The following is a 25,752-nucleotide window of genomic DNA, read 5'->3' as shown; positions in this document are numbered from 1 at the left end:
CTTTTTTTAGTTTCGAATAAAAAAAACCCAAGTTGTCCTTTTTAACAAGTAAATAGCACATAAATAACTGCTACTAAATTCAAAGCAACCAGATGAGATGGTGCTTAGCAGAAAAGATAACAGGGTGGATTATGACTCGTGTTTCAATAATGTTTAGCACCAAGAACAGGAAAACCGTATTATGCAATTCTGGCTTCTCTGAAAAGAGCAAACTTTTCTTATTTTGTTTTTAATTATATATATTAAGAAAGAGAAGCCAAGTTTGAGGTCAATTACTATTCTGGTAAAATCCAAGCAGATGTAGGATTGTCCTTTAGGTATCAGTAAGGAAAAATGAGATCATACAGTTAATCTGTAAACATGCATAATTCATATTTTCCACTTATCACGTTGTATTTCACTATCAAACACAGGTACCCCATCTGTTTCCTAGGACATTCAGAGTCAGCCTCTGGAAATGCTGCTTTCTATTGCTAAACACAGCTATTACAGACAGCCCTATTCAGCTGTTATTTGCAAAGCAAATAATGTTTTTTATAGCAACTTCCTTTATATCTACTTTTTTGCCAAACAGCAGGGTCATTGATACCAACTCAGTCTCAATTCCAGCTCTCTTGGATACCACAGCACTCAATTTACATGGAGGAATGAGAAAACAACAAAGTGATAAATTTCAACACAGAACTGAAAGGTTTTTAAGAGAAGAAGGAATTGGGGTAGAGCTCTGAAACAACAGATTGCAGTCATGAACTCTGGCTAAGAAACAGAGCCACAGGTGGTGGAGCTTGGCAGTGTGAAGCCTGAAGCCACCACGCTGCCTGCAGTGCTGTCAACAAGAGAGCTTGTAGAGGAGACATCAGTCTGTCTGTCAATAATTTATATGAAGAAAACACTGTGAGAAAATAACAACACATTTCTCTACCACATCTACTTAAGCAATTCTAATACCCAGGCTGGTCATGCCACTTCAGGTTGAATCTTGGCCTCAACAAAGCAAGTCAGGGTAGGGCAGAATTTGAATAGGAGAAATCGAGTTCTACATGCAAGTTTGCAGTGGGTGTTGTGCAGTGCAGTAAATGGCTCTTACTTCTCCTTCAATAGCCTGAAGTCATTTTAGACTGTTAAAAATAAATTTGAAAAAAAAAATTAAAAACTGATCTGGTAAAAGGTCAAACTTCATCTGGTCAACAGCATTCAGATGGTCAAATCTCTTGCAGTCCAATCCCTAGATGGGGGTGTTTCTGCTATTTCTAAACTTATTTAAGAGTGTAGCACAAGACTGTGCACTGCAGAAGTTAACATCAATCCACAGTGAACTGTTTACTTAAGAGGATCAAATCTACTCACACATTATGAACACCACCCTAAATGGAGGTGGGAGAGGAGCAGGGAATGTGTGACTGTGACCTTGGGCTGCACAACTATCAGAAACTACTTAGTTTCATATCAGACATATTCCTCCAAGCAAGACAGAAACACAACATGTCAAGAACAAAGATGACAAATATTGATAAAAACTCACATAGGGAACGACTAAATTTTTAGATGTTGTACTTTGAGATTTAGAGGACTAGAGCAGCTGTGAAAAATCAAAGCTAGGCAAGTAACAGGAACACACTCTCTATACATACATTCAATTCCAACCCTATAAAACATACCAAAATATTTTTTAGTGACTGCACATTTCAATTGTTTGTTCAAAATAACTTGGTTTTCCATAAGGGTGCACAGACACATTTTTAGACACTTGTCTTTTTTTGCATTTCCAAATTCATCAGAAACCATGCAGTTACACAGAAATAACATTCTGCTGGGAGCTTTCAATTGGAAAAAAATCTGTATTTTTGCATCCATTGGAATAAAAATATTTTACTTTGTTGCATTAACTTGAACACCAACAAGCCTAAAGGAACAGAGAAAAATATTTTAAAACATGCTGTTAAGCACTGGGGAGTAGGGAAGAAGGGTTACACTTTATTTAAATTTAGACATAAATGAAAAATATTTTTCCATTTGGATTAGACTGTATTGGTCTTGGCTAGTGGTAATTAAATGTTCATGAGATGCATACTAACTCATGATTTCAGTAAGGATCCAGGAATCTTTGTCCCCTTGTTTTGAAATCATGCAAGCTTAAAAGTACCGACTTTTAAAAGAAAGTTTTAGATCTTTTGATACTAAACTTCATCTGTAAATAACTATCTTTTACACTGTAAAATTCACAATGCTCTTTTAATTTAGGCTTTCATTTTCTTAAAATCAGCAAAGAACCAACATTGGTATCTATTAAGAAGCAAAACATTCCAAACAAGCAATTAGAGAAAGTCCTCTGGTTTGCTGCCTTACTCGACATTTAGAGAAACATTCCATGGAAAACACTTTCCTGAGCCTTTGACTCTTTTATACATCTTTGGAAGAGTAAGATGGACAATCCACTTCAGCCTTAATGTAACATGTCAAGTTCCTAAAAGTTTAAATACTTTACATTCTAAATTGTTTCTTTTGATACCACAGATCATGTTTCTATTCATCCAGATTGTGCAATCTTTGTGGCTCATCCGGATAACAAAGAAAATATAGTGAAGGTTCTCTGTTCAGTTTCCTGCTAGAGCAGTGCACACAGCAGCATTTCACCCTCTGCACAATAAAGCCCTGTATGACATAAGGTGCAAGAGAGAAAAGTTCACCTGCAGTGTGACGATGTCTTGCCGAGTGAAGGGCTCGTCTGTCAGGAGATCCTTGTAGCTCTTTGGTTTTATGTTCAGCTGCTCAACTGCCTAAGAGCCAGGCAAAAGACACAGATACCAAAATTCTGATTCTTGTGTGTAAGTATTACAAGTAAATATGCGACATCAATAAAATCTTGAAGACCAAATCATAGAGAAAACAATTTCACCCTCATTGTCAAATGGCAGCTGTGATATTTTCATTGTGGGCTTTGATGAATGAGAAGTTTTCTCTCTCATCCCTACAAAACTTGACAGTTTTGTGTGGTTTGCTGGGTTGTTTTATAAAGAGGAATCTTGCAGTCTCCATTCCATAGTTATGTCTTTTTAAACACTGCATATGGATTCATTAATTGAAGGATTCATTTGCTACTAATTTTAAAACACAAGACTCAGTACATGCAGATTAACTTAAGAAAAGGTTTTAGAAATCAAATTTAATTCATATTCTAAAGTTGTTCCTATTTTGAAGGCTAAAGCTGGACAACAATTTGTGAAGTCAGTTCATCTCCTGTCCTTTAATATCCCTGGCTCTAAAACAAGAATTAAATTTACCTGTCTTTCTAAAACATTTTGTGATTTTGACTGAAATGTATCAAGTACAAAATATTAATAATGATATGCAGCAGAGAACCTACCTCATAGGCGAACACATTTCCAGTAGTTTTGATGGCCACAATATGGGAGTTATTTGTAAATACAGTAAAAAGCACTGGACAGTGGTACTTGCCTGAGAGAGGGAAAAAAGTGTAAATTTCACATGGAGACCTGTAAATGTTTTGAAATAGCTAATTTCGCTGATCTCTGTGGATGATATTTACATTAATTTTTAATATAAAGTGTAACTTCAGTGTGTATTTAATGGTGTTTTAATAATGTTTTGATTCTCCAGTGACAGCAAAAGTGCTAGAAAAAGTAACAGTTAAGACAGCTTACAAGAAAACATGGAAACCAACAAGGAAAATGCAGTTTTGAAATCGATTGCCTTCAATTTCCTAGCACAGAACTTTGTCCAACTTGCCGGATATTTATGAAATACCGCAATATAATTGTTACTGTTGTAACCAAAGATCTACTGATAACATGAGCCTGTACCTTGTAACGTGTCCAGTGCTCTGTATCACTCTTGTTCCCAGGAATAAAAGTTTAGCTCATAGCCTACAGAAAAGTTCAAAAAAGCTGTTGTGCTTTAAGCAGAGGAGAGCATTTTATATTCAAATATGGCAAGCAGAATGCCATTAAATCTGAACACGTTACTCAATAAGGAACCCAGCTTCTGCTCTAATCAAGCTGTGAATTTTCCCAGGAGGGTCAGCATAAATATTAAACAAGTCAACAGCAAGCAAACTGATGGGAGGCAATGTAGGAAGAAAAAGAAAAATATCTGGATATTCTCAGCAGAAAGCAATTAGCAGAAGGTTATTAATACTTGATCAGTTTGCTAGATGTGGGGGTTTGAGGGAGATTTTTGAAATAAGTTGGGGCTATTTGATTATTTTTTTCCTAATTATCATTGGAAAACCAAGACCAGTAGGGAGGCCAGAACAGGCTGCTGACAGCACATGTGGGGACAGGGGAGACAAACACCTGCAGAGACTGAACTCTCACTGTGCCACCTGAGGCAGCTCTGGCCCCTGCACAAATCAAAGCTGAGGACACTTTTGTTAACTCCACCAGGGCTGAAGGAAAAACATTGCCACAAGGGACTGAAACTCAAGAAGTTGAAAAAGGGATTTTTGCGTGTGGCATCAGGGTATGGCCCAACTGATGGATACAGAAACACACTGGTAAAATGTGAGGCCTCATTCCAGCTTCATAAAAAAGAACAAGTCACCATATTCTCAGTCCTAGGAAAAGCAAAACTGCTGAGGGCACACACATGTTGATCTGGACAGAAGGGACACAGACAGAAATGCAACATTTAATTTTTGTCTTTTGTTGCATTTTCCCTTGATTGGTTAATGACACAGAGTGCACCTTTTAAAGGAAAAGTCTTCTAAGACTCTATGGCTGTTGTCATTCCACCCCAGCATTATGAGCTGGACTTCTTTAGGGGAAGCACAATGTCATGGTATCTTTCAAAAGCCTTGGCCACACTGACTAGTGATCCATTTTTAACACCCTGCTCTTGGGACAGATGGAACACAAGGCGCAGAAGAAATCCATGAGCTACACAAAAGAGCTTGTAATCCATACATTTTGATAAGGAGACAGACACTCTAGAATTTTATTCCCACCTAATCTTAGCCATTTTCATTTCAAATAAATAATTATCTGCTTTGTAGAAGATGAATTCATCTCCATTCCTCTGTTTTGTTCCTACCATGCTCTCTTAGGAGGCTGATTTTATATCTTGCAGAAATAAAACTCGAGACAGCTGTCTTGTGTGCTTCTATTCATAAAATCCCACGTGTTTATTTAAGTCTAATCCCTTTTATAAACAAAAAGCTGTTCAAAACCAAGTGAACAGCAAATATTGCTACAGGCAAGTTGGAAATAAGATACCATTACAGAAATTTCACTTTTTCTGATTCTTTCCTTAAAGTAAACAGTAACTTAGTGCAGTAGCAGCTATAGTAAAGTGAAATTGCTGAATAATTTACAGCTCCCCAGTGTAAAGAAAAACAGAAATGGAACTTTGAAGGTAGACATATCACTCACAAGAAGCAATTATTCTACTCAAAAAATAAAACCATGATAGAGAACACAAACTACTTAAGTTCACCATGAGTAAGACAAACCAGAACTTATTAAAGCACTCATTAAGGAAAAAAACCCAACAAAACACCACCACAGAAAATGACTGCACTTACCTTCACTGTTTTTAGCAAAATTCAGCTTTATAAGTGATTTGGCATCTAGTTTCTAAAGAAAATAAACCATTAAAAAGATTAATCACAACAGAATGTAACCATGGAAATAAAAGGAAACTGTAACATAACTGTTAGGATTTCAATAGTACATAATTTATTAATAATACATTGCAAGTTGTCTGAATCATCAGAACCCTGGGAATTAAAGTCACAGCCCACAGAAGCAAGGCTCAGGAGCCTGAGAACTGGGGTAAGTTTGTTTACAGGGCTGAATTTGACACAGTGCAGTGCTAACCACGGGGAATCAGCTCGAGGAGTTGCACAACTCTTAGCACAGACTGAGAGGGGAGTTTGCATGAAAAGCTAAGAGGCAAAGATCATTGCTGCTGATCAGAAAGGGCAATCCAGCAGGGACCTCTGATGAAAGTCATAAAGCCAGCAAACCATTTTGGCAATCAAACTCGATGCCTTCTCTGAAATAACTGTAATTTTCCTTTTACTCAGGAAATGTGCAGCACAGCTCACATGACAGCCAGCAATAATAAACGGAGTTCTCTGGAGAGGCACTTGGGGTCACAAAGGGAGTCTCAGGAGGGATTTTCAGCCACTTAACCCCCAGGTAACAATTCCACTGAACAGGGAACTGAGGTGACAGCCAAGGCTGGGATAATGTTCTCCAGCCCTAGAGAGGACACTGCAAACTCAGTTACTCCTGCTCTCCCACACTTCACCAGCAGCATGTCTATGGCATTTTTCTGCTGCTCTCACTCTGGAAGGGTTTTCTGACGTGGGAAGAGAGGAGATGTTGGGCTGGCAAACATTTCTGGACAATCAGGCTGCTCCTGTCCTGCAGCCTTCCCTAGGACATGGAAGCTGTAAACACACCCAAAATAACAGTGAGCCTTCAGTAACATACCAGACCCCCAGTCCTTCCATGGGGTCAGGATGGGATCTGGGTACATCACTGCCAAGACAGGGCACATCACGACCTGGGTGACCCCACCAGCACAGCCCACTGGGATGGTCAGGGAGTGCTTTGCTGTGGCACCCAGCTGGAGACAAAAGTCCAGCCCAACAAGCTGCAAGGGTGAGTCAGGATCTGAGACTTCTAAAAAACAAGTTTTTGATTGTATCAGCTGTCAGAGACAGTTTCACTGCCAAATGGATCCTTAAAAGCTCACACAGCACAGGCCTTTCAAAAGAAACAATCGGTTCTCTTCTCAAAACATGCACCTGAAGAGATTAGGGAGGTTTTTATAACCCAGACAGCTCTTTATAAACAGGGACAAGTGGAGATCTGCCAGCCCCAGTGCTGACACTGCTACTTCAATCATTACAGCAAAGAGAAAATAAAGAAAAGTGCGAAACTAAGTTAGTGGGCTTTCTGTGCCTAATCAAAATTCATATTCTTGGTTTACAGAGTACATGTTATGACAGCTGGACTCATTCGTTTATAGGAAGGTGCTTCTCAAATTGTTCTCAACCAACTGGCAGGCTCATTTGCTGCCAGAAAGGTAACCATGTCTCTAATTTATTAGCAGGAAGAGCAATGAGAGCTAGTAGGAATAAGATGGGAAGGGAAAAAAGAGGCCAGATTCAGTTATATTTAGTTATGTGACAGAAGACCAGTACTGCTGCTTTTCCTTAAGTGGATTCTCAAAAAAAACACCCAAAACACTCCAATATCTGCACACTGCAGGGGTACAGAGAAGGACAGCAAAGGCAATGGCAGCTTCTGAAATGACTAAGTGAATGCAGAGCTTTATTTATTTATTTATCTTCTTACAAGAACAAATTTATCAAAGAAGTGGTAGAGGAACTGCAGAGTTGCCAAAATGAACATCTGATCCTGGACAGATCTGTTCAACCTAAACAACTATTAACACAAAGCAGCATCCATCTGTGCACATGTTGTGCAACAACCCAAAAATTATGTTTCAGAGAAAGCTCATTTAGAAAGACAACCATTGGAAACATTGATAATTTCAAGAAAGGTCCTTAAATTATCCTCCTGGCAGACCTGAGCTATGCCCAAAACATATCAGCATCTTTAAAGAAAAATGGAAACAGTTCTGTAAGAAATAGTTTAACGTGATTAAAGATTCAGATTTATACTTTGACAGCAATTTCGCAGAAAAGACAGACTAAACTGCTGTGCAGACTTTAAAGGTAGCAAAAGCTGCAGTGCACTGTTTCATCTGTCAACCTGTGATGAATTGTTAGAAGTGCTGCCAAGTCCTCGGACTCTCACTCCGTGCCCAGGGAAATAGTATGGTAATTCAGGTCATATCTTTCCATAATATGGCAAAAGGTTCTTTTTCAGCCTCAGTTACTCATGGTGCATCAGCTGCTCGTGCTGGATCTGCTCCCCACAGAGACCAGCACTTACACAGTCTTATGTCAACAGTAAATAAAAACCAGTGACTGTCATACAGGAGCTGAATACTGCCTGGAGTGAGAACTCTGTAGTGAAGTGCTGTATGGATACTACAAACTTTTATTGCCACAGGCTGGCCTTCTATCAGGCCTCTCTTGAAGAAGTGACCTTGGCACGTCAGCTCATGTCCTTTGGAGCAGTTCTGTGCTTCGGTTTGCATGGCAAGGCAAGAGGGGGATTTAGTGTTTTGTCAAAGGAAATCTTTGGAACCTTAGAACAGCAAAACCAGATGATGATGTGCTACATTGGAGCAACCAAGGATTGCTCGATGCCCAAGACCAGGCTACACGATCTGGCAACTGCACATAGAGCAGCCACAGACAAAGGAGTCCACAATCCGGATTTCTAGAAGTTCAGTTTTAAAACACCTACACATTACCCAGGAAAGTGTAAAAGGACATGATACAAGCAAACTGTATAATATCATTTTTTTCCTCTCAAGTTCTTTATTTCACACAAAAAACAGGATTATCTTGCATGTGGGTGAATCTCCTTTTATTTATTCTCCATCAAAAGTCAAAGCTTTCCAAGCACCATCACACGGTTTGTTGCCATGGAAATGACCGTTATGCCACAAACGGGCGCCGATCTTCATGGGGAGACAGCAGGAGTGAATGAATCCTAAAATGAGTTAAAGTACTTGTTTTCATGTATTTTTTCTTACTAATAATGATTAAGAGAGAACAAATATTGCATACATAGCTCAAGTTCAAAACTATTTTCAGCCTGAGTTTCCCTGACACACACCCATCATCCAGTTTCAGCCACGCTCCAGTTAAGAAAGCAAAAGGAAAAAAAAGTGTTTATTAAAACACTTGATCTAATTAAATTCTAAATTCCTAATGACAATGAAAAGGCCACAAGCATCTGCCACTTCCCTTAAGCAGAAATAAGAGCCGCATATTCCCTTCTAAAAATATTTTATGCAGAAATACTGGAAAGCAGACGCATTTCATGGCACGTAGTGCCAGCTGCTCCACAGCAAGGAAGGGCTAAAAAAAAAAAAAAAAACAAATGCAAAACCGTGCGAGCTCTTTTCTCAGCTGACTCCACTCTCACAGGCACACTTCCACAAAGGCAGCCAAGGCTACTTTTGGCCATGACCTACTTTCCTGCGGCAGCGAGCAGCCCCACTGCTCCATGCACTCTCATCTGTCAGCTGCCAGCACTGGCTCCTGCAGGATCCCAGGGGCAGCATCCTGCACTGATACCCAGGCAGAGGTGCTGACGCCACGGGGGTCAGTGGGGCACTGTGGCAGCTCGCGGATGGAACACGCCGACTGTTCCGAATTAAATCATTCTCTGTCGTCGCTGGGTGTCTCATGCAGATATGACCTACAATCCCCACGCATCAATTAGTTACACTCTCTGAACCTCTTTGGTCTGTGGCTGCACGTTCTTCTTGTTAATAAGGCACTGACCCTGTTGGGTATGCACCAGCCTGAAAAGCAATCAAAAAGGGCTCCACTGATTCCCTACCCACACATGGGCAGAGCTGGTGACGTGCAGCAAGAGCTGTGTTTAGTAAAGACAGACTCTCCCACCCCACTAACAGCAATTGAGTGAGTGTTCAAATGTTCAGCACTTGGGGATTGGATCCCCTGATCAGACACTGAATAGCCTCTGTCAGGAACACACAAAAACCTAGGGAAGCTGGTATTGGGGATGTGTGGCCGGGTTTTGATGGTGGTAGGGGCTACAGGGATGGCTTCTGTGAGAAGCTGCTGGAAGCTTCTGCTCTGTGCAGCTGGTTTCAGGATGGACAAGCTGCTGGCCAAGGCTGGGACAATCAGAAATGGTGGTAAGGTATCTGGGAAGGTACCTAAGAAGAAAATCTCTCCTGGCCCTTATCTCAACCCATGAACTCCCAGTGATATTTTCTCTCCCCTGTCCAGTTGTGGAGGGCAGCGAGAGAGGAGCTTTGGTAGTCCCTGGGGTCCAGCCAGGACCAATGCACTACATGGGGAAAAATTAACTTGTCACATCTGAACTGGCTGATAACATGAGGTCAAAAATCATTCAGAGCTGGCATGGCCATTTGATGGTTTTTCATGCCACAAAAACAAGAAACACAGGGTTATCTCAAGCAGAAGAGAAAGCCAGAACAAATACTAATATTGAAATGCAGTGTTGCCTACCAAGTACCAAACTTAGCTTAGCAACAGCAAATGAATTTTGCATTACATTCTTTGGTTCCTTTAAAGATGAGACCTGTTACATATAACTTTACATAAAACTTCCCATTTTAAGAAGCCCTCTTACAATTTTCTTTGCTATAAAATCTTCCCAAAAAATGGGGACATGAGTTCAATGAACAGTACTGGAATAACTCCATGTGTAACGTTACTTATTTCAGATTTTGTAAATGGATTTAATGGAGATAAAGGGCATTGGAAATGCTCAAGTCTACACATCAGGGTTTGCAATTGGAAACAGCAACACTGTTTTAACAACATAAGCCATTTATATGGAGTTTAAACTCCATGAAAAATTTTGGCTCAGCAGCCAAGAGGCCAAAACGGTCTCACAATTCATGGTATCATTTCTGTGTTTAATTCAACAACAAAAATGATCAAGATTTATCACAGCTGCCTACCTAATGCTAAAAAGATACCCTCAATTCACATTCTTGGATGAAGCTGCTGTTTAACTGCAGTTTTCATGTACTGCTGATTTAGAATGGAAATGGACACAGAAGAGCCTTCATTACACACTCTACACCACTGTATTTACATATTTAAAAGTTAATTAAACTGACACCATACGGTTACCAAAGCCTTGTCCAGAGAACCATAAAGATATGCTTGATAACACACATGGTTCACAGATATCAGCAATAATGCTGCTCTATCAAAGAGCACATTAACAGAAATTACCATGAGAAAAAGACATGTAGCTGCATTGCAAGATCAATCCTGCAGTCTTAATGCAGTCAAACGTCTATCAATCCAGAGACCCACAGCCAAATACAGCACAGTTCAAGGAAAATAAAGCTTTGCAGAAGCACCAAAAATCTAGTCTCCAATTTTAGTGAAAAACAGGCAAGGAAAGATCTCTGGGAAACCTCATGCTGCATCTCATTTAAGGCTACAGCGCTTCACAGCTGCTAGTTTTTCAAGTGTCACAGTCACAAAATCCCAGCCAATGTGCACACTTACACCAAAACACAGAAAAGGAAAAGAAGAGACCATCTGTTCAGTCTGTAAAACCTAGATGTAAATACTTTTTTGCTGTAAGGGACATAATGCATTAGAAATAATGGTAGACACATTTATCTGCCTGTGCCCAGACGTGGGTTACTGGATCAAACACTGCCCACCACAGTCAGCAAGGTGTGAAGGAGGAACAGCAGCTTGGCCACTGACTCATGACACTGGAGGGTTTTAAATGTCTTTTTTTGATAAAGCACTTGAACAGTAAGTAGAAGCAAATCTCATCTTCTTTGTCCTCACTGTTTCCCAAAGATATAAGGAATTGAAAAATAAATCCCCTTTATAGGACAGATAAAGGCTAACTCATAGTAGTGCTGGGTACACTGCTGTAAAACACACAACCAGCTCTGGAAAACAAAGAACCAACTATCCATGTTTGTCAGTAACAAAGGAGAGAGGGAAATTTTCAGAAAACCCAACAAAAGAAGGAGTTATCTGTCAGGATACAACTCAGTGGGATTTTCATCCCCTTGATCACCCCTGTGCTTTATGACCATTTCGTTATGACACATGACTTCCCAGCCATTCCTCAGGGCAGAAATCATGTCCTCATATGTTTCTATCCAGGGGCCTTGAAAATTTATGGTCACTAGTCAAATATTAACTCATTTAGACTGTTGACTAAAAGCTAATAATTTCTGAGGCCAATGAGGTAAGACGACACGGCTCAGTTGCTGCATATTGAAGAGTTCATCTCGTTCAAAGCGGATTCTGGGCATTTGAGCAGCAGCCTGTGACTGCTGCCCCAGACAAAACTGCACCTGGAGAGAGATGCTGAATGATAACAGCTGTAACCAAGCCGTGTCTGAAAGGCTGCTACTGCCCACTGCAATACAGGCAGCGACATTCAACTGGAAACAACAAAAATAAGAGAAAAGGAAGAGCTACTGCTCATCCTCGCTAACTCTAACTTATAAATAAGTACCTGCTTCTGAAATGACCCAGATTATTAAAAGAATATGCAACAAATTCTCATTTTCTCAAAGCACCCTTCCTCTCTCAACTCACACACAGAAATGTTTTTTTGGTTTTACACTATCATGTGTAATATATCAAATATTACCAAAGTACTTCAGGAAGCACTTCAGGAAGAGATTAGACAATATTCCCACCACTGTACCAGCCATTCACACAGCACTTACTGTGTATAATTAAGATTAACTCTGTTCAAAGAAGATAAATTAAAATTTAACAGATGTGCAGGAGAACTGTGACCATGTAGGGTATGGAGAACTTAAAGGAATGAAGAACATTTGAGAAGAAAATACAAGTCTCAACACTAAAATGTCAAGAAAATATTAAATTCCTCCATGCCAAATACAGCTGTAAACACTAACAGAGAGAAGCACAATTTTGGCTCCAATACAAACAAGACTAAGTTAGTCAAACCCAAAATGTACAGAAGATCTGTATCAGATAAAAATCCATGAGCAGAAGCTCTCAGCAGCCATAGCAGGCAGAAAGCAAACCCTGGTTCGAGACAGAGCACGCAGTTTGCAAAGCAGACTGAGAGAGCTGAAGACTTCAGACAGTCTTCCAGTTTTCTGTTCCTGATCATTTCACCCCTCTTTCTGCAACACACAAAAACCAAGATGGATTTTCTGAATCATTTTTCAACAACAAAGCTTCCCTTGGCTTTATTTCTGTGAGCTTTGTTCTCGGCTCTGTAATAAGCTATTACTCACCCAGAACAAAACTGTATTCCCACCCCACACTGAAACTTGTCTTACAAATAAACAAGAAAAAACCCCTCACTTCAAATATATAGGGACAATATGGTAAGTTTAACAAAAGGGGGAAAAAGGGAGAAATTGACATTTAAACTTATGCAATATCTGTAGACTTGACTGAGTTGCATCAGACAAATTAATATACTTTGAATTTCAAAGCTAAAGATGTGCCGAACTTCTTCTGACATGTACGTGAAAGGAGTTCTCTAGAGAAAAATTAAAATTCTCATTTATACATCACTCATATTACACCCAAATGAGACCTGAAGTTACTGATCCACCTAAATGATCACTTATTTCCAAAGACACCAGGGAAAAAACACAGCAGACTACTTGGATTTCAGGTGCTGTGCTCTGATGTGGAAGAAAAAAACAATGTGAGAGGGATATGACTCACTCCTAAATTCTACATAATGAAGATCATCTCAACTGGTCAAAGTACTTAGCTCTTAATTAGACAGTCTCAGCACTCTAGATATGGAAAACTGATGTGGACATAGCCTGCCTGTGGAAGTCTCCACAGCATTTTCCTTCTGGTATTTTGTATCCAGACAAAAGATAAAAATGCTCAAAGTAAGCCTAGTCTCTTTGGAAACAGTAAGTGAAGAAAACTTCCCAAGACAAAAAGATGAAAAAGCAGGAGGAAAATCTGACTCCTGCTTCAATGGGCCATTTTTGAGATGATCATCAGAATCATGAAGTAACATAATCATCAAGTTACAGAAAGGTCTCAACAAACACTCTGGAAATGCATCCCACTGAACATTATCTATGGCCATTGCATTTTCCTGACAGTGTGCACTGCTACACTGCCCTGACAGAGGGCACCTTCAAACCACAGGGTTTTGTCTAATGACATCCATTATTTGCTGCTCATTATCTAGAAACACACCTGGAACAACACAATTAAAGCAGCGATCTGCAGTAAATTACTTCACAGACCATATGAACTGAGTTAAAAGCCATTGTCACTGTTGATTTAGCCAGTAAGGGTCACAGGAAACCGGAACTTGTTCTCCTCCCAGTTCAGGCTCCAGATTCACTCCACTTGACTCAGGGTTGGATGAGTTTTGTCTGTGACTGTGATCTCGACACCTCTGACTCAGTGATGTGTGATCCAACCCACTTTGAGGAATCCATTCCTGAAACATTCCTGATTGTGTGACAGAGGTGGAAAGCAATTTGTAGTGAACCATAAAATTCTGGCTGGAACTTAAACTATACTTTAATACCTGTTCTACTTGGTATTTCCCACATTGCTCACACACTACAGTTTCTTTATTCAGAATATTGCAAAAGTAGAAAAAAATACCTAGGCTCTGTTTCTCATTATGTTCACTCTCCAGGTGAAGAAACAATTATCAATGTTTTCTATTTCTATCTCTATGCTTTCAAAACACAAACACAGTAAAAACACTTTTATGTTTAAGGAAGTTTCACCTTTGCTCCTATTTCTGCATCCTTTTCAGACAGGATTTCCCTTGCTTAGATAGCCAAAGACTTTTTTAGTGCATCAAAAAAAAAAAGCATTGTAAGGTTGTTTGTTCATTTTTCAAGTGGGATTTACAAACTAACAGTAAAAGAAGTAATCATATCCTCTTCATTAAACCACGTCAGCATGTTTCATTGCAAAACCAGCTACTGATTTCTATGGGATCTGTGAGACTCACTGAAATCTACTCGACCAAATTGAAAATAAATCATGATTTCAACAACAAAATGAAGTAACAATAGCCAGCAGCATTTGGAAGATATTTAAGGAATGTATTTGAGAATGATTTTCCAAGTTTTGAAATAACAGATTTAGTTGCAGTTTTTTCTTTTTGTGGGTAAGAAGTTGAAGTTATAGGTTTTGAAAGTGCCTGTAATTATCATGGCAAGCATCATCTTACCAACCTTACTTCAAACAAATGATTGAAAAAAGGGCACTGTTTACATTCCTAGTGAGCAGTGCTGGAGGGAGGAGATGTCCACTGCAGGCTGTCATTGCTGCAGGGCATTTCAGGTACAAGCTCTCTGGTGCTTCCAAAGCCTGGATCAGACAGGCTTACTGCAGGAGCCAGGCACCTGTACTGCCACAATTATTTGATCATGTTAGTCATAATTTCACCTCAAGTCAGCTTTATTTGGTAAATACAGAATTAAAGAGTGTGGGAGAAAAATAGCAAATATTTATATTGTAAACAGAACAAAGCTTTGTGTCCAGCTCTCTCTTTTTAAAAGGCAGATGTCTCACTGGGAAAAGTCAGGGATTTTTAGCCTTCTGACTCCAAACCTGGTTCTCATTTTCCATGTCAGTGGCTCTGCCTTCTATTACTTCATCATATGCACCAGATTCCTCTTTATGGTTATCTTCAGAGGCAGACCAAGCAAAAGGCTTTTCTAACCTGAAAAAGATCCTCAGATTTTATAAAAAAATTTCTTCTTAACATAGTGAGAAGCTAAAACCTTGTGATGCTTAAGAAAATGCCTTCTCTGGCCTGCAGATCTGGATCCTAACTTTGCATGAGACAGGGCACAACACAAATTCTGTTCTGCCTCATTCAGGCCAGAAATGTGACTCTCAGACTCATAAATCCACTACACGGCATCTTTAGGTCTCCTAACCTGACTCATAGGCCAGGCTAAATTAACTGGACTGAATCAAATTAACTGGCTTTCCAGTGTCCAAAAAGAATTAAATTCCCACAGAAAAGGGAGAACCAGAGACAACGTAGCTACTTCTGAGACAAGGGAACAGAGATATTTGCCCAAGGTTACGGAGCCTTGATAGGGGCTGAAAGTACAGCCACAACAATCTGGCCTGCCCACACACAGTCAGAATGTCACTGAACCAGAGTGGAAAAAATAGGTATTGACATCAGACACATTACAGTGCACAGGAGGAAAAATAGCTCAGCCTACATAGAACATATCCACGCAACAAAGAAAACCAATTTCCTTCAAATTCCTGTCAAAAGGCACGCTGATCCATCATCTGTTCATATCTGAGATTCCAACCAAGCAGACATGCTCTGGCCAATCTCACTCCTTGAAACAGGTATCCTGAGCCCAGTTGGCTGCCTCGTGTGGGCATGCTGGTCAGGCTGTCAGAACGTCACTACATGAAACGTCCTGGCAAGCCTGCAACTCTCTGCAAGCCCAAGAAGCCAAAGTGCTGCTGTCAGTAAAAAGGAATGAGCTAACTATCACTTTCCACTTTATTTTATGCAATTTTAGCATAAGGATAAGCCAGGGCAGTGTCCTGACAAAGCTGACAAAAGAAGTAAGTGAGACAATGCCAACTGACAGACTCTAGTTCAGCTGTGAGAAATTCACTGCTTCTTCCAAAATTATTGTGTAGCAGTAAAACAAGCATTTTTAATCACAATGCATTGTTAAAAAGGAGGTGGGGGAATAAATCTAAAGTTACTTTCCAGAATAGCTCATGGTAAATTCTAAACAAAGGTCAACAGTGATTGCAGCATTTCTTTAAAAACAAAGACTAGTCAAATAGTTTAGGATTCCAAAAAATCAGAGAAGTCCCTTGTACATCAGTTCACAGACATCCAATTAAAAGAAGACTAGCACAGTCCTACCCCCTGGAGCACAGCAAAGATAAATATATTAATGATTTCAAGGCTCTTCAGTTCTTCCCTGAGGGGTCCACTTCAGAAACAAGACAGCTAGACAGAACGAGTGAGTGCCAAGAGTGCACCATTAACACCCCATTTCCAAGTAGTCTATCGACTTCTCTAAAGCACCTGTCCTGTAGCAAACCACAATTAGAGAAGTACAAGCCATAAAGCGTTTCATTACTATTTTTTACTTCAGATAAACAAATGGAAAAATTCTCTAGAGCCTCATCACCCATCTGTGCAAAATAACTCCATAAGTTAGTGTACACAACATGGCATTGCAGCTAATCTGGCTCAATTCCTTTCTAAATAAACCCAGAGTCCTGAGTTTCTCTAAGTCACCAATTCATTACAAAAGATACTTTCTGGTTTCCATGAACAAGCTGCACAGGGAACAGAGGGTGCATACATAGTGACAGAGTCAACAGAGGACAGAACTGTCCAGAGATGCACAAGCTTAATTCACTGACTTCCTCTGCCACCTACCCTGCCCTCCCCAGCAGTCCTATCCCATTCCTGCCCAATGCCATCCTCCTCTTCCAAAAACCTGAGCTACCCCTCTGGGAAACAAATCTAAATTACAACCCTTCTTTCAACCCCACTCTTCAACTTCGAGCTCCGCAGGGCTGGATTCAGCAGGGCTGTGTGATATTCTGGAGAACAAGTGTCTCCTTTTTCTCCCAATTGATCTGGATCACCTTGGTCCTGTGGAGGAGAGAGCTGTACAGCATCAGTCCACCACAGAACAAGAAGGGGGAAGAAAGGGCTCCCAGACAGTGATATAGAGGAACAGGGCGGGGATGCACATTGAGGAGAGCTGGAAGAGCACTGCAGATCAACTACACAAGCACAAGTCTGATAAACCAAGTCTCAAGGCCTGACTTCATTTAAGCACTTATGGTTCACCAAGTACATTCTGCTCAGTTTTCCTCTCTCTCCATCACACAACACAGTCAGGCACCTTACACTTCTTGCTTAGCACTTACTCGAAGCAATTTTAAACCACAACATGGTTCACAGTCTGCAATGAGCTGCTCTGAGTGAAAAAAACTGATCTGGTAACACCCAAAAACTCCCAAGCAATGCAGAGAGCAGCTAGGTGGTGAGAGGCTGGCGAAAACAAATGAAATAGCTGTAATTTCACTCCTTCTCAACACCACATCGGCCTCTTCATGTGTGAAGAAAGACCTTCAATCATCTCACCATTGCACAAACACGCCTGCAGGAAGATATTAAGTCTCAGCCAGGCTGCTGATGTTTAGAGTTTGGAATGTTGCATCTGTATTTAGCTTTTCCTCGTATCTGACGGGGAAATCTTTAATGGAACACAAGATATTTCAGAAGGAATCTCACAGCCCAGAGCCAGTGGCAAAACCCCCAATCCTGGGCGATGGCTGCCACCCAGTGCCTGGAGAAGTAACGGCACTCACTGAAGGAAAAAACCAACCTCAGTCGCTCAAGCAACAGCTTCAGCTTAAGATTTTCCTCTATGCCCACCTAAACAATGCACTTTTACACATCAGAAAAAAGATCATTCCAGCAGGGAAATATTTCCTGTACTTCATGTTTATTCTGTGTTTTAAAACTTCAGGCTGCTACAGAAAGTAATCCCTACATAATTATCATTTTTGCAGGTGAGAAACCCACAAAGGTTTCTCTCACAGTGAACCACCATGACAGAAGCTTTCTGAAATACACTGTCAGGATAACTCAAAAGATTTTGTAAAGTAAGCTTACCATTTATAATATAATCTATTAATCTCCTTAATCTGTATGATGCCAAATATCCTCAGGAAACACTGCTGCAAATTTAATCCCAGATAGAGAGGTGCCAGCCCCTGCAGGGACCAGAACTGTGCTTATATGAGGCAGCAGTCTTTTCCATCAGTGACCAATCGGGCTTTCAGGGCAGCACCAGAAATAACAACAGTTTGCATTTCCCTTTGTACAGATGTTCATTACGCCACAGCTGGAAGATAACCTGAGAGTTCATATAAATGAACCACTCACCTCTGCCCTATTTACAATCAGATTACAAAAAATAAATAGAAGTAATGCTCTCCTTTCTTCCACACATCTTCAAAACTGCACTCCTATTCAACTTCTTTTGCTTTCACTGAGGCAACATTTTTGTTTCTCTAACACATTCAATAAAAAACTGAGCATAAAGAAAGCAAAGACATGATGTGAATCCACTCATCATTACTTACTTCTCCCGTGATTGGATTAGTTCCATATTTCTTTATCCAAGGTACAATGCTCCTGAAAAAAGAAGGGATAAAGTAATTAATGACAAGCACCATCAGAAACCTCTACTGATGGCCATGACTGTTTTAGCCAACTTGCTAAGATCAAATGATGGTTACAGAGCTGTAACCAGTTCAACAACACAAAAATAAAGCTAAGTGCAGACAGGAACTTACAGGATGTCAAAGACTGTCCCATCTGGTGTGCAAACTGGATATTCAAATGGCTGCAGAGACAAACTAGGAAAAAAGAGAACACGATCTTGTTAGCAAAAGCAGCTGGAAATCACGATGTAATTGGCAATCACATTCAGCATCCCCTGTTAGGGATGTTCCATAATCCTGGGAACTGTTAGCTCATAGGTGTGGAAGGCAACTTCCCGAACTACCCAATTTACAAGGATTTCTAACCCACTCCTACCAACTTTCTTCTTTCACTGCTGCGCTTCAAGCAGTAAACTCTAAACAGAAAAAAAATAGCAGAAACATTCTTCAATCTACCTTAATTCTATCGTAGCAACACGAGTGACTGACCAAGCACATTCTGAGCAGAGATAACTAGATTTGAAAGACTGGGATGTACACAATAATTGTTGTGCATTATTTCATCATTTGTGTATCCCTTCAGCCATCAGCTCCAGCCTCTGCAGACACTGATCATGGGTCATGCAGACTCTGTTTCAGTTCTTATTCAACTTTTTCTTGCCTACTCAACTTTTCTTGCCACTACTGCCACAGCAGGCACAAGTCAATGAAAGTAACTGCCTCAGAAGAACATGGCTTTAGTTCAGTGTCAACAGCCTGATAAACAGATGTGTCATTAAATTATGATAATATACATTTGTTGTCTTACCTGCAGTGATCAAATGATAAACGTCTAAAATTGGTTCGTGGAAGGTCTGTTTATGGAAAAAGAAAACCCACACAACAGATTTGAATAAATTCATGTATTCTAGGTAACAAAGAAACACTTGAAAGTTACATATTGCTACACAAACGGTGGCAATTTAATAACGACAAGGATAAATACCCTAAAGCTTGCGAAACCTCCATACTAAAATTTCTGAACTGAAATTACACGGCCGGAAAAAGATTAGAGCAGAGCTCTGACAGACCGACAGTGCTGAGTTTAAATGTGATCATTAACACTCATGCTCTGCCCCAGCAGTGGGCACAGAGCCGGCGGAGGGCGGGGACGCTCCTGTGGCCTGAAACGCGGCATTTGCGAGCGTTACCACGGGCTCAGGCCCGGCCCGGGGGTCGGAGCTCAGCACCCGCTGCCCCGGGGATGTGAGGGAGGGGCCCGTCCCCCCTTACCTGCTTTCTTGCCGCCGTAGAACTGCGTGTACTCGGCGCACGTGATGTACCTGCGAGACAGGGGGGTCACTGAGGCACAGCACAGACACGGCCCCGCACAGCCCGGCCCCCCCGCCCCGCGCCCCCCGCCCCCCGCTCACATCTTATCCTTCTGGTGCTGCCGCTTGCCCATGGCTGCGGCTCGGCCCGCTCGGCCCGCTCGGCCCGCGCCTCAGGCCCGCCCGCGCCTTCCGCCTGGTGCGCCGGGGAACGGGCGCGATGGGAAACAGCGGCGGCGGCAGGCGCGTTCCGGGGCCGCGCCGGGCCGCGGAAACAGGCCGGGAAAGCCGGGGGTGCTCGGCCTCGAGAAGGTTGGTGGGACCTCAGAGCAGCCTTCCAGGGCTTCCGCTTCACTAAAATTTTTCTTGCCTGGAGTTTAAAATCTTTCTATTCCTGGACTGTTGGGCAGTGACAGAATCTCCCAGGAAAAAATGGGTAGATAAACCTACTTGGTGTCTTAATAAAGATACAACTCTTCACAAAAAGTATTTCGGTGTATCTTCAAAGACTTAACGACAAAGAATTTATTGTCCCTTAGATAATTAGATTTAAATCCCATGGAAGAGCCTTCATTACAAGGCTGGTGTGAACAGCACAAGGCTGAACAGAGGATGCTCAGAGTCCAGATCCCTTGTCTTTAGCAGGAGGAAACAGCCAGTTATCCTGGAGCTTTCATTTATCAAACACCTCCAAATCCAGTCATGCTCCTTTTTTCTTCCCTTGTTAAACCATCACCCTGGCAGCTGCCTACACAGAGCCACTGGAGTGCCATCCATGGACGTGGACAGCCAGACTCCCCCTGACTGCACCAGGCTCTGGACCAGATTCCCATTCTCCCCTGAAGATGGTGTTCAGCTCCTGCTTTAATCCCATCAGCTGCACAAGGTGAGCACAACCTGCTCTGCTTGAAGGGGCTTTTACTAAACAACTTCTGAAAGTCCATGATTCTATGTTACAGTTCTTCTCTGAGGAACAGGAATACTTGTTCCCACAAGTGTAGCCTAATTGGCAACAGCATATGAATTATTTACATTACAGCTGGTTCTCACTATCAGACTCTGGCCACAGCAGCACAGCTACTCCTTGTCCTGGCTGAGGGTGAAGGATATTGTTTGTTAGATGTTTAGGGGTTTCAATACACTTAATCATTTCGATTCTCTTACTCAAAAACATTTCAAAGCAAGGCATTGAGGCACACCCAAACAGCAGGGCCTGCAAAGAACCAACACCTTCACTTACTCCTTTCCCAGCACCAAGCACAGTCTGGGAAAACAACTTGATTTGTTTTCAGTGGAATTCCAAAGGCACTCCACAAGGAATATGGCCAAAACTGCAGAAAGCTCCTTCCTTGCAGCAGAGCAGGCACTCTGCTCAGTGTGAGGGGAGCTGGGCTGGCTGTCTGACATGATGAGCATTCCCACACAGCTCCTGGGTCTCTGGGGGCAAACGCTGTCGCTGTCCACAGACATCACCTGCACTTGTCTGATCACACTTTCAGAAGGAAGATCATCCAGACAGAATTATTTATTTCCAGACATGTTACCATGATTCAGCCTGTGTTGAGATTCCTGGAGATGCCTGTGCTCTTTGTAATAATTCAAGACCATGTTTTTGCTTTTTGGTTTTTTTTAAACCAATGCAATGTTCTTTTATTTTGTACTTACAAAAAGAGCCACCCCATTGTATCCCTCCCCCTCCCACCAAAATGCCTTTTACAAACATTGAAAAATTAAAAACCTGATGATGACATGTTAATTTGGTAGAATTACTTTGAAACATAGCCTTTGTAATTAAACTCCTACAAGATGACTTTGTAGTGATAGCCTGATTATTGACCAAATAAAATTCCATATTACAAGTTAGCAAATTCTAGTACAAAAATAGTCCATGTGTTAGAACAGCCTCTTATTATTATTATATTCACAGGAAAGAGTCTATTGGCTGCATAATACCTTAATATTTATGAAATTTCTTTTCTCGTGGCTCATTCATCTAATTTAATATAGTGTTGAGCCTCAATAAATCCTCAGGCAAAAAACCCTAAACAGGGTTAAATATGCTGTTCAGTGTACTCTGAAGTACTGTGCTTTTCACAGGACATCCAAGAAACCGCACAAACAGTTCTCAGCTAGTTTTAATATTAAATGAGATCCAGATCCAAAAGGATCCCCCCTGAAGTACATATCCATGACTTTCCATAGAAACAGAGGTCACAGCTTCAATGGTCAAGTTTCACTTGGGAAACTGTCGAGCTCCTCCACTCATCATTTCCAGGAATCTGCTGGGACCTCTGCGGCACAGCCCTTCTTCAGGAGTGTCCCCACTGCCCGGGCTCTTGCTCCTCTTTTGTCTCTGGTTAATGCTGTTCAGCAGTTTCTGTCAGACCAAGCCCCACAGGGAAAATCTGGGGACATGCTACTTGTCTCTCAAGATGTCCAGTTGCTCTTGATACTCTGTGAAAAGCCTCTGGAAGCGGAGGTTCTGTCCAATAACAGGAAGAAGCTCTTTCAATAGTTCTCTCTTTCGTAAACCCTGCACAGAAAACACAAAAGCATCCTCAGAATCTATTATTTGTTATCATTAACATGTTCCATAGAGCTCTCTAAGATTCGTGCCCTCTTTCCTGCCTAGAGAGAGCTGTGTATTTTATGTTCTCACTCTGCTTCCATGACTCCCAGAATAAAAACTGTCTTTACATTTACACACTTGTGAAGCTGGAGCAGCCTCTGCAGTTCCAGACTCCAGGCTGTGTTCTGAGAGGGAAGACATGTCTTTGGCATGTGCCCGTTTCAAAGCTGCTCTCTGAACAATGTGGAGAGCTGCACATGCACCTCTCCTTCATCTGTGTGATACTCAGGACAGCGCCAGAGCTGACACTGGGGCAGCAAGCATTTGCCTGTGGTTACATATGGAATAAATCTTAGTGCCATGAAGAATGCCTGTTTATGTGATCAGAGCAGAGCATGGAAAGGATAATACCTGTAATTTTTATTGGAAATTCTTCCTTGTTATTCATTGAACCATTATCAGGACTTACCATAACTGTTGATTCCCACTGACTTCCAGCTGAGTAATGAACTGGACCCAGTAAATCCTTGCATAATTCTCGCAAACGATATTCAAACCCTGGAGACAGTCAGAAATAAAATCACATTTTGACAGCATTTCACTACATATAACCACTCCTGAATGTAGACTACAACATTCAGGAAAGAATGACAAGTATCTGGAATAAAGCCCAAATCATTACTGATTTCCAGTAATCAATCTTACAGCAATTCTTTGGAAATAAGATTTTTAGAGCTCTGAAGGGTCTTATTTAAGGTTCTCAAAACCAAACCCACTACTAAAGATGATCTACAACAGAGAGAAAAACTGAAGTCTGAGGTAATTACTCCAGCTTGGTTTAAGAGCTGCCCTGATCTCAACCTCACTCTCTCCTCCCACACAAACATACCAGCTTTTAAAAACCAAAACACCTTTAATAAAACCACACAAAGTTTCCGGGCCACCTTTATCCAAAAATCAGAGGGGGGGATTCCCTTGCAAGAAACAAAGTCTATTCAAGGCTAACTTGCCAATCAACATATAATAGATCAAGTATTTTAATGGATTAGAATTCAGTAAATGTTGAAATAATCATAAGAATAAAGGGTCAATAATAGGATGTGCAATTTTCAAAGTTCAGCAGCTCTAGAAAACTAATGAAGCAGCAATACACATCTGGCAAAGCACAGTTTTTGGGACATCCATCCATCCATCCACGGATGCAACATTTGGAGGTGCCAGAGGAACCCAGTGCATGCAGCAGAGGTTCTCAGTTAGTGAAGGCTTTTAAAAGTACAACCATCTCTTTAACATATGACCCAAGATGAATATTTTAATTTCAACTGGGGAAGGGCAAAGAGAACCACATGCAGTTCATCAAGCTCTCTTGTTAAATAAGGTAAGGGTCAAAAGGCAAGAATTAATGAGTTTGATTTTAATTCTGCCAACACCTATTAGGTGGTGTAACACAAACCATTTCATTTCCCTCTGTGCAGAATGATTATGCAAGGTGAGGAGTAAGGCTGAATTAATACAAAGGGAACTACTAAATTATGAATGGAGACAGGCAGACATACAACAGAGGTCTTTAGAATCCAAAAAATATAAAGTCGGTTAGTTAACCTTATTTAACATAATAGCATAAAGTGTATTTAAATATAAAATAGACATAAGGAGTCTTTTCTTGTGTGTCTCTTTTCTCACGGAATTGAACACGTGGAATTCACCAGTACAGTTGAAATATTAGAAAGTAAAAAAGGAATAAAGTGCAAGCAGTAGAAGCAAATTCTCTGCAATTTTATGTGCTCAGGTACAAAGTGTCAGAGACTGAGCAACCCCTCCATCTCACATCAGGCAGCAATTGTCAGCTGGCTGAGGAGGGTTATGCATTTTACAAGGTGCTGCTGGTTTCCCTGAAACATCTGTAGCTGCTGCCAGACAATAGCTAGGATGTGCCTGACAGACCACGGGGCTTTTTTACAATGCAATTGCCATTACTGCAGTCTGCAGATGGCACTGCTTCCCCAGACCACAGTCCCTGTGTCAAAATAAGACTCCTGAGGACTGAGCACTGCAGAATTGCAGATGCAATTTGTTTTGGTTTTAAGCAAACCCGAGTCCAGAAGCCAAGTGCTCAAAGGAGGACATTAAGGGCAATCATACACACACAGGACATGAGCAGAGTGTTTCTTAGAAGCCCATCAGAGCCTGGCAGGTCTCACCTTCATTAACTAGGTACCGTGCATAGATAAGAAGCCAGTGGTGATATTCATGACTGGATTGTAAGATAAGTGCTGCTGCTATCTGGTTCTCCAGGTATGCAAGTGTTGTTTCTTGTTGCACTAAATGAGGCATGGAGAACAATCTTGCAGCTTGTCTTCCTGAACTGCAAAACAAAAAAATAATAACATGCCATAAAATCAGATACAAATTTAAGGAATATATATTTTTGTAGCACAAGCTATACTGCACTGATCTTTCAGAGGCACCCAAGTTATAAAGTTATAGCATTTAAAGGATTTATTGCATATATTGTCGTAAGAAAGCTAATTTGAAGAAAGCAACCAGTTATTAGAATTCTTTTCAAAAGGTAATTTTTCATTCTGTTATTGTCTCTCTCAAAAAGACAGTGTTGTATGTTTATATTTCAAATGTTTTACACAACGAATTCCCCTTCCCCTCAAGAGAACAGCAATAAAATCATACAACTCTACACAGTTTCTCTCCAGAAAAAAAATTAACTTGGACGTGAAGGGCAGAAATAGTAAAGAAATTGCCTGGGAAATCTAATTAAAATCCAACTGAGGATGGGCTGTTAAGCTACCTACAGGAATCTGCTCTGGCTCACACAATTCCTTGGTGATATTTTCACATGTTAAAAATACTCACTAGATGACTTAATTTTTCAACTTTCTCAAAGACTTCATTAAATAGATTCTTTGAGGCCAACTGAACTAACTCAAAAATTGTAGGCCTACTCCAGAAAACTAGTAAACTAAAAATTAAAATGCAAAATGTAAAATACGCAGTTTTTAGCTAATTAAAGTATAACAGAATTATCTAATACC

The 25,752-nt window shown here is 40.8% G+C and overlaps 2 protein-coding genes across 5 annotated transcripts in view; both read right to left on the bottom strand.

Moving 5' to 3' along the window:
• The window catches only part of PPIL2 (peptidylprolyl isomerase like 2), a 66,968-nt gene extending 46,608 nt beyond the window's left edge, over positions 1 to 20,360 (bottom strand). The window contains exons 1-8 of the mRNA XM_014894560.2: positions 20,239 to 20,360; positions 20,099 to 20,148; positions 19,635 to 19,680; positions 18,959 to 19,021; positions 18,746 to 18,797; positions 5,540 to 5,591; positions 3,365 to 3,456; positions 2,688 to 2,777 (exon numbers count right to left, since the gene is read on the bottom strand). Of these exons, the coding sequence (XP_014750046.1) occupies positions 2,688 to 2,777; positions 3,365 to 3,456; positions 5,540 to 5,591; positions 18,746 to 18,797; positions 18,959 to 19,021; positions 19,635 to 19,680; positions 20,099 to 20,148; positions 20,239 to 20,270 (477 nt within the window). The 5' untranslated portion in view covers positions 20,271 to 20,360. The remainder of the gene's footprint in view (positions 1 to 2,687; positions 2,778 to 3,364; positions 3,457 to 5,539; positions 5,592 to 18,745; positions 18,798 to 18,958; positions 19,022 to 19,634; positions 19,681 to 20,098; positions 20,149 to 20,238) is intronic.
• Positions 20,361 to 21,646: 1,286 nt separating this feature from the next.
• HIRA (histone cell cycle regulator) overlaps positions 21,647 to 25,752 on the bottom strand; it is a 32,804-nt gene continuing 28,698 nt past the window's right edge. For all 4 annotated transcript variants that reach the window (XM_014894556.2, XM_014894557.2, XM_014894554.2 and 1 more), the window contains exons 23-25: positions 24,907 to 25,070; positions 23,175 to 23,263; positions 21,647 to 22,669 (exon numbers count right to left, since the gene is read on the bottom strand). In XM_014894556.2, coding sequence (XP_014750042.1) covers positions 22,553 to 22,669; positions 23,175 to 23,263; positions 24,907 to 25,070 — 370 coding nt within the window. In that variant the 3' untranslated portion in view covers positions 21,647 to 22,552. The remainder of the gene's footprint in view (positions 22,670 to 23,174; positions 23,264 to 24,906; positions 25,071 to 25,752) is intronic.

This window comes from Sturnus vulgaris, chromosome 19 (assembly GCF_052056855.1).
Source record: "Sturnus vulgaris isolate bStuVul1 chromosome 19, bStuVul1.hap1, whole genome shotgun sequence".
NCBI classification, from domain to species: Eukaryota; Metazoa; Chordata; class Aves; order Passeriformes; family Sturnidae; genus Sturnus; species Sturnus vulgaris.
The sequence above is the reverse complement of the archived record's forward strand: the minus strand, read 5'-3'. Positions and strand labels throughout refer to the sequence as shown.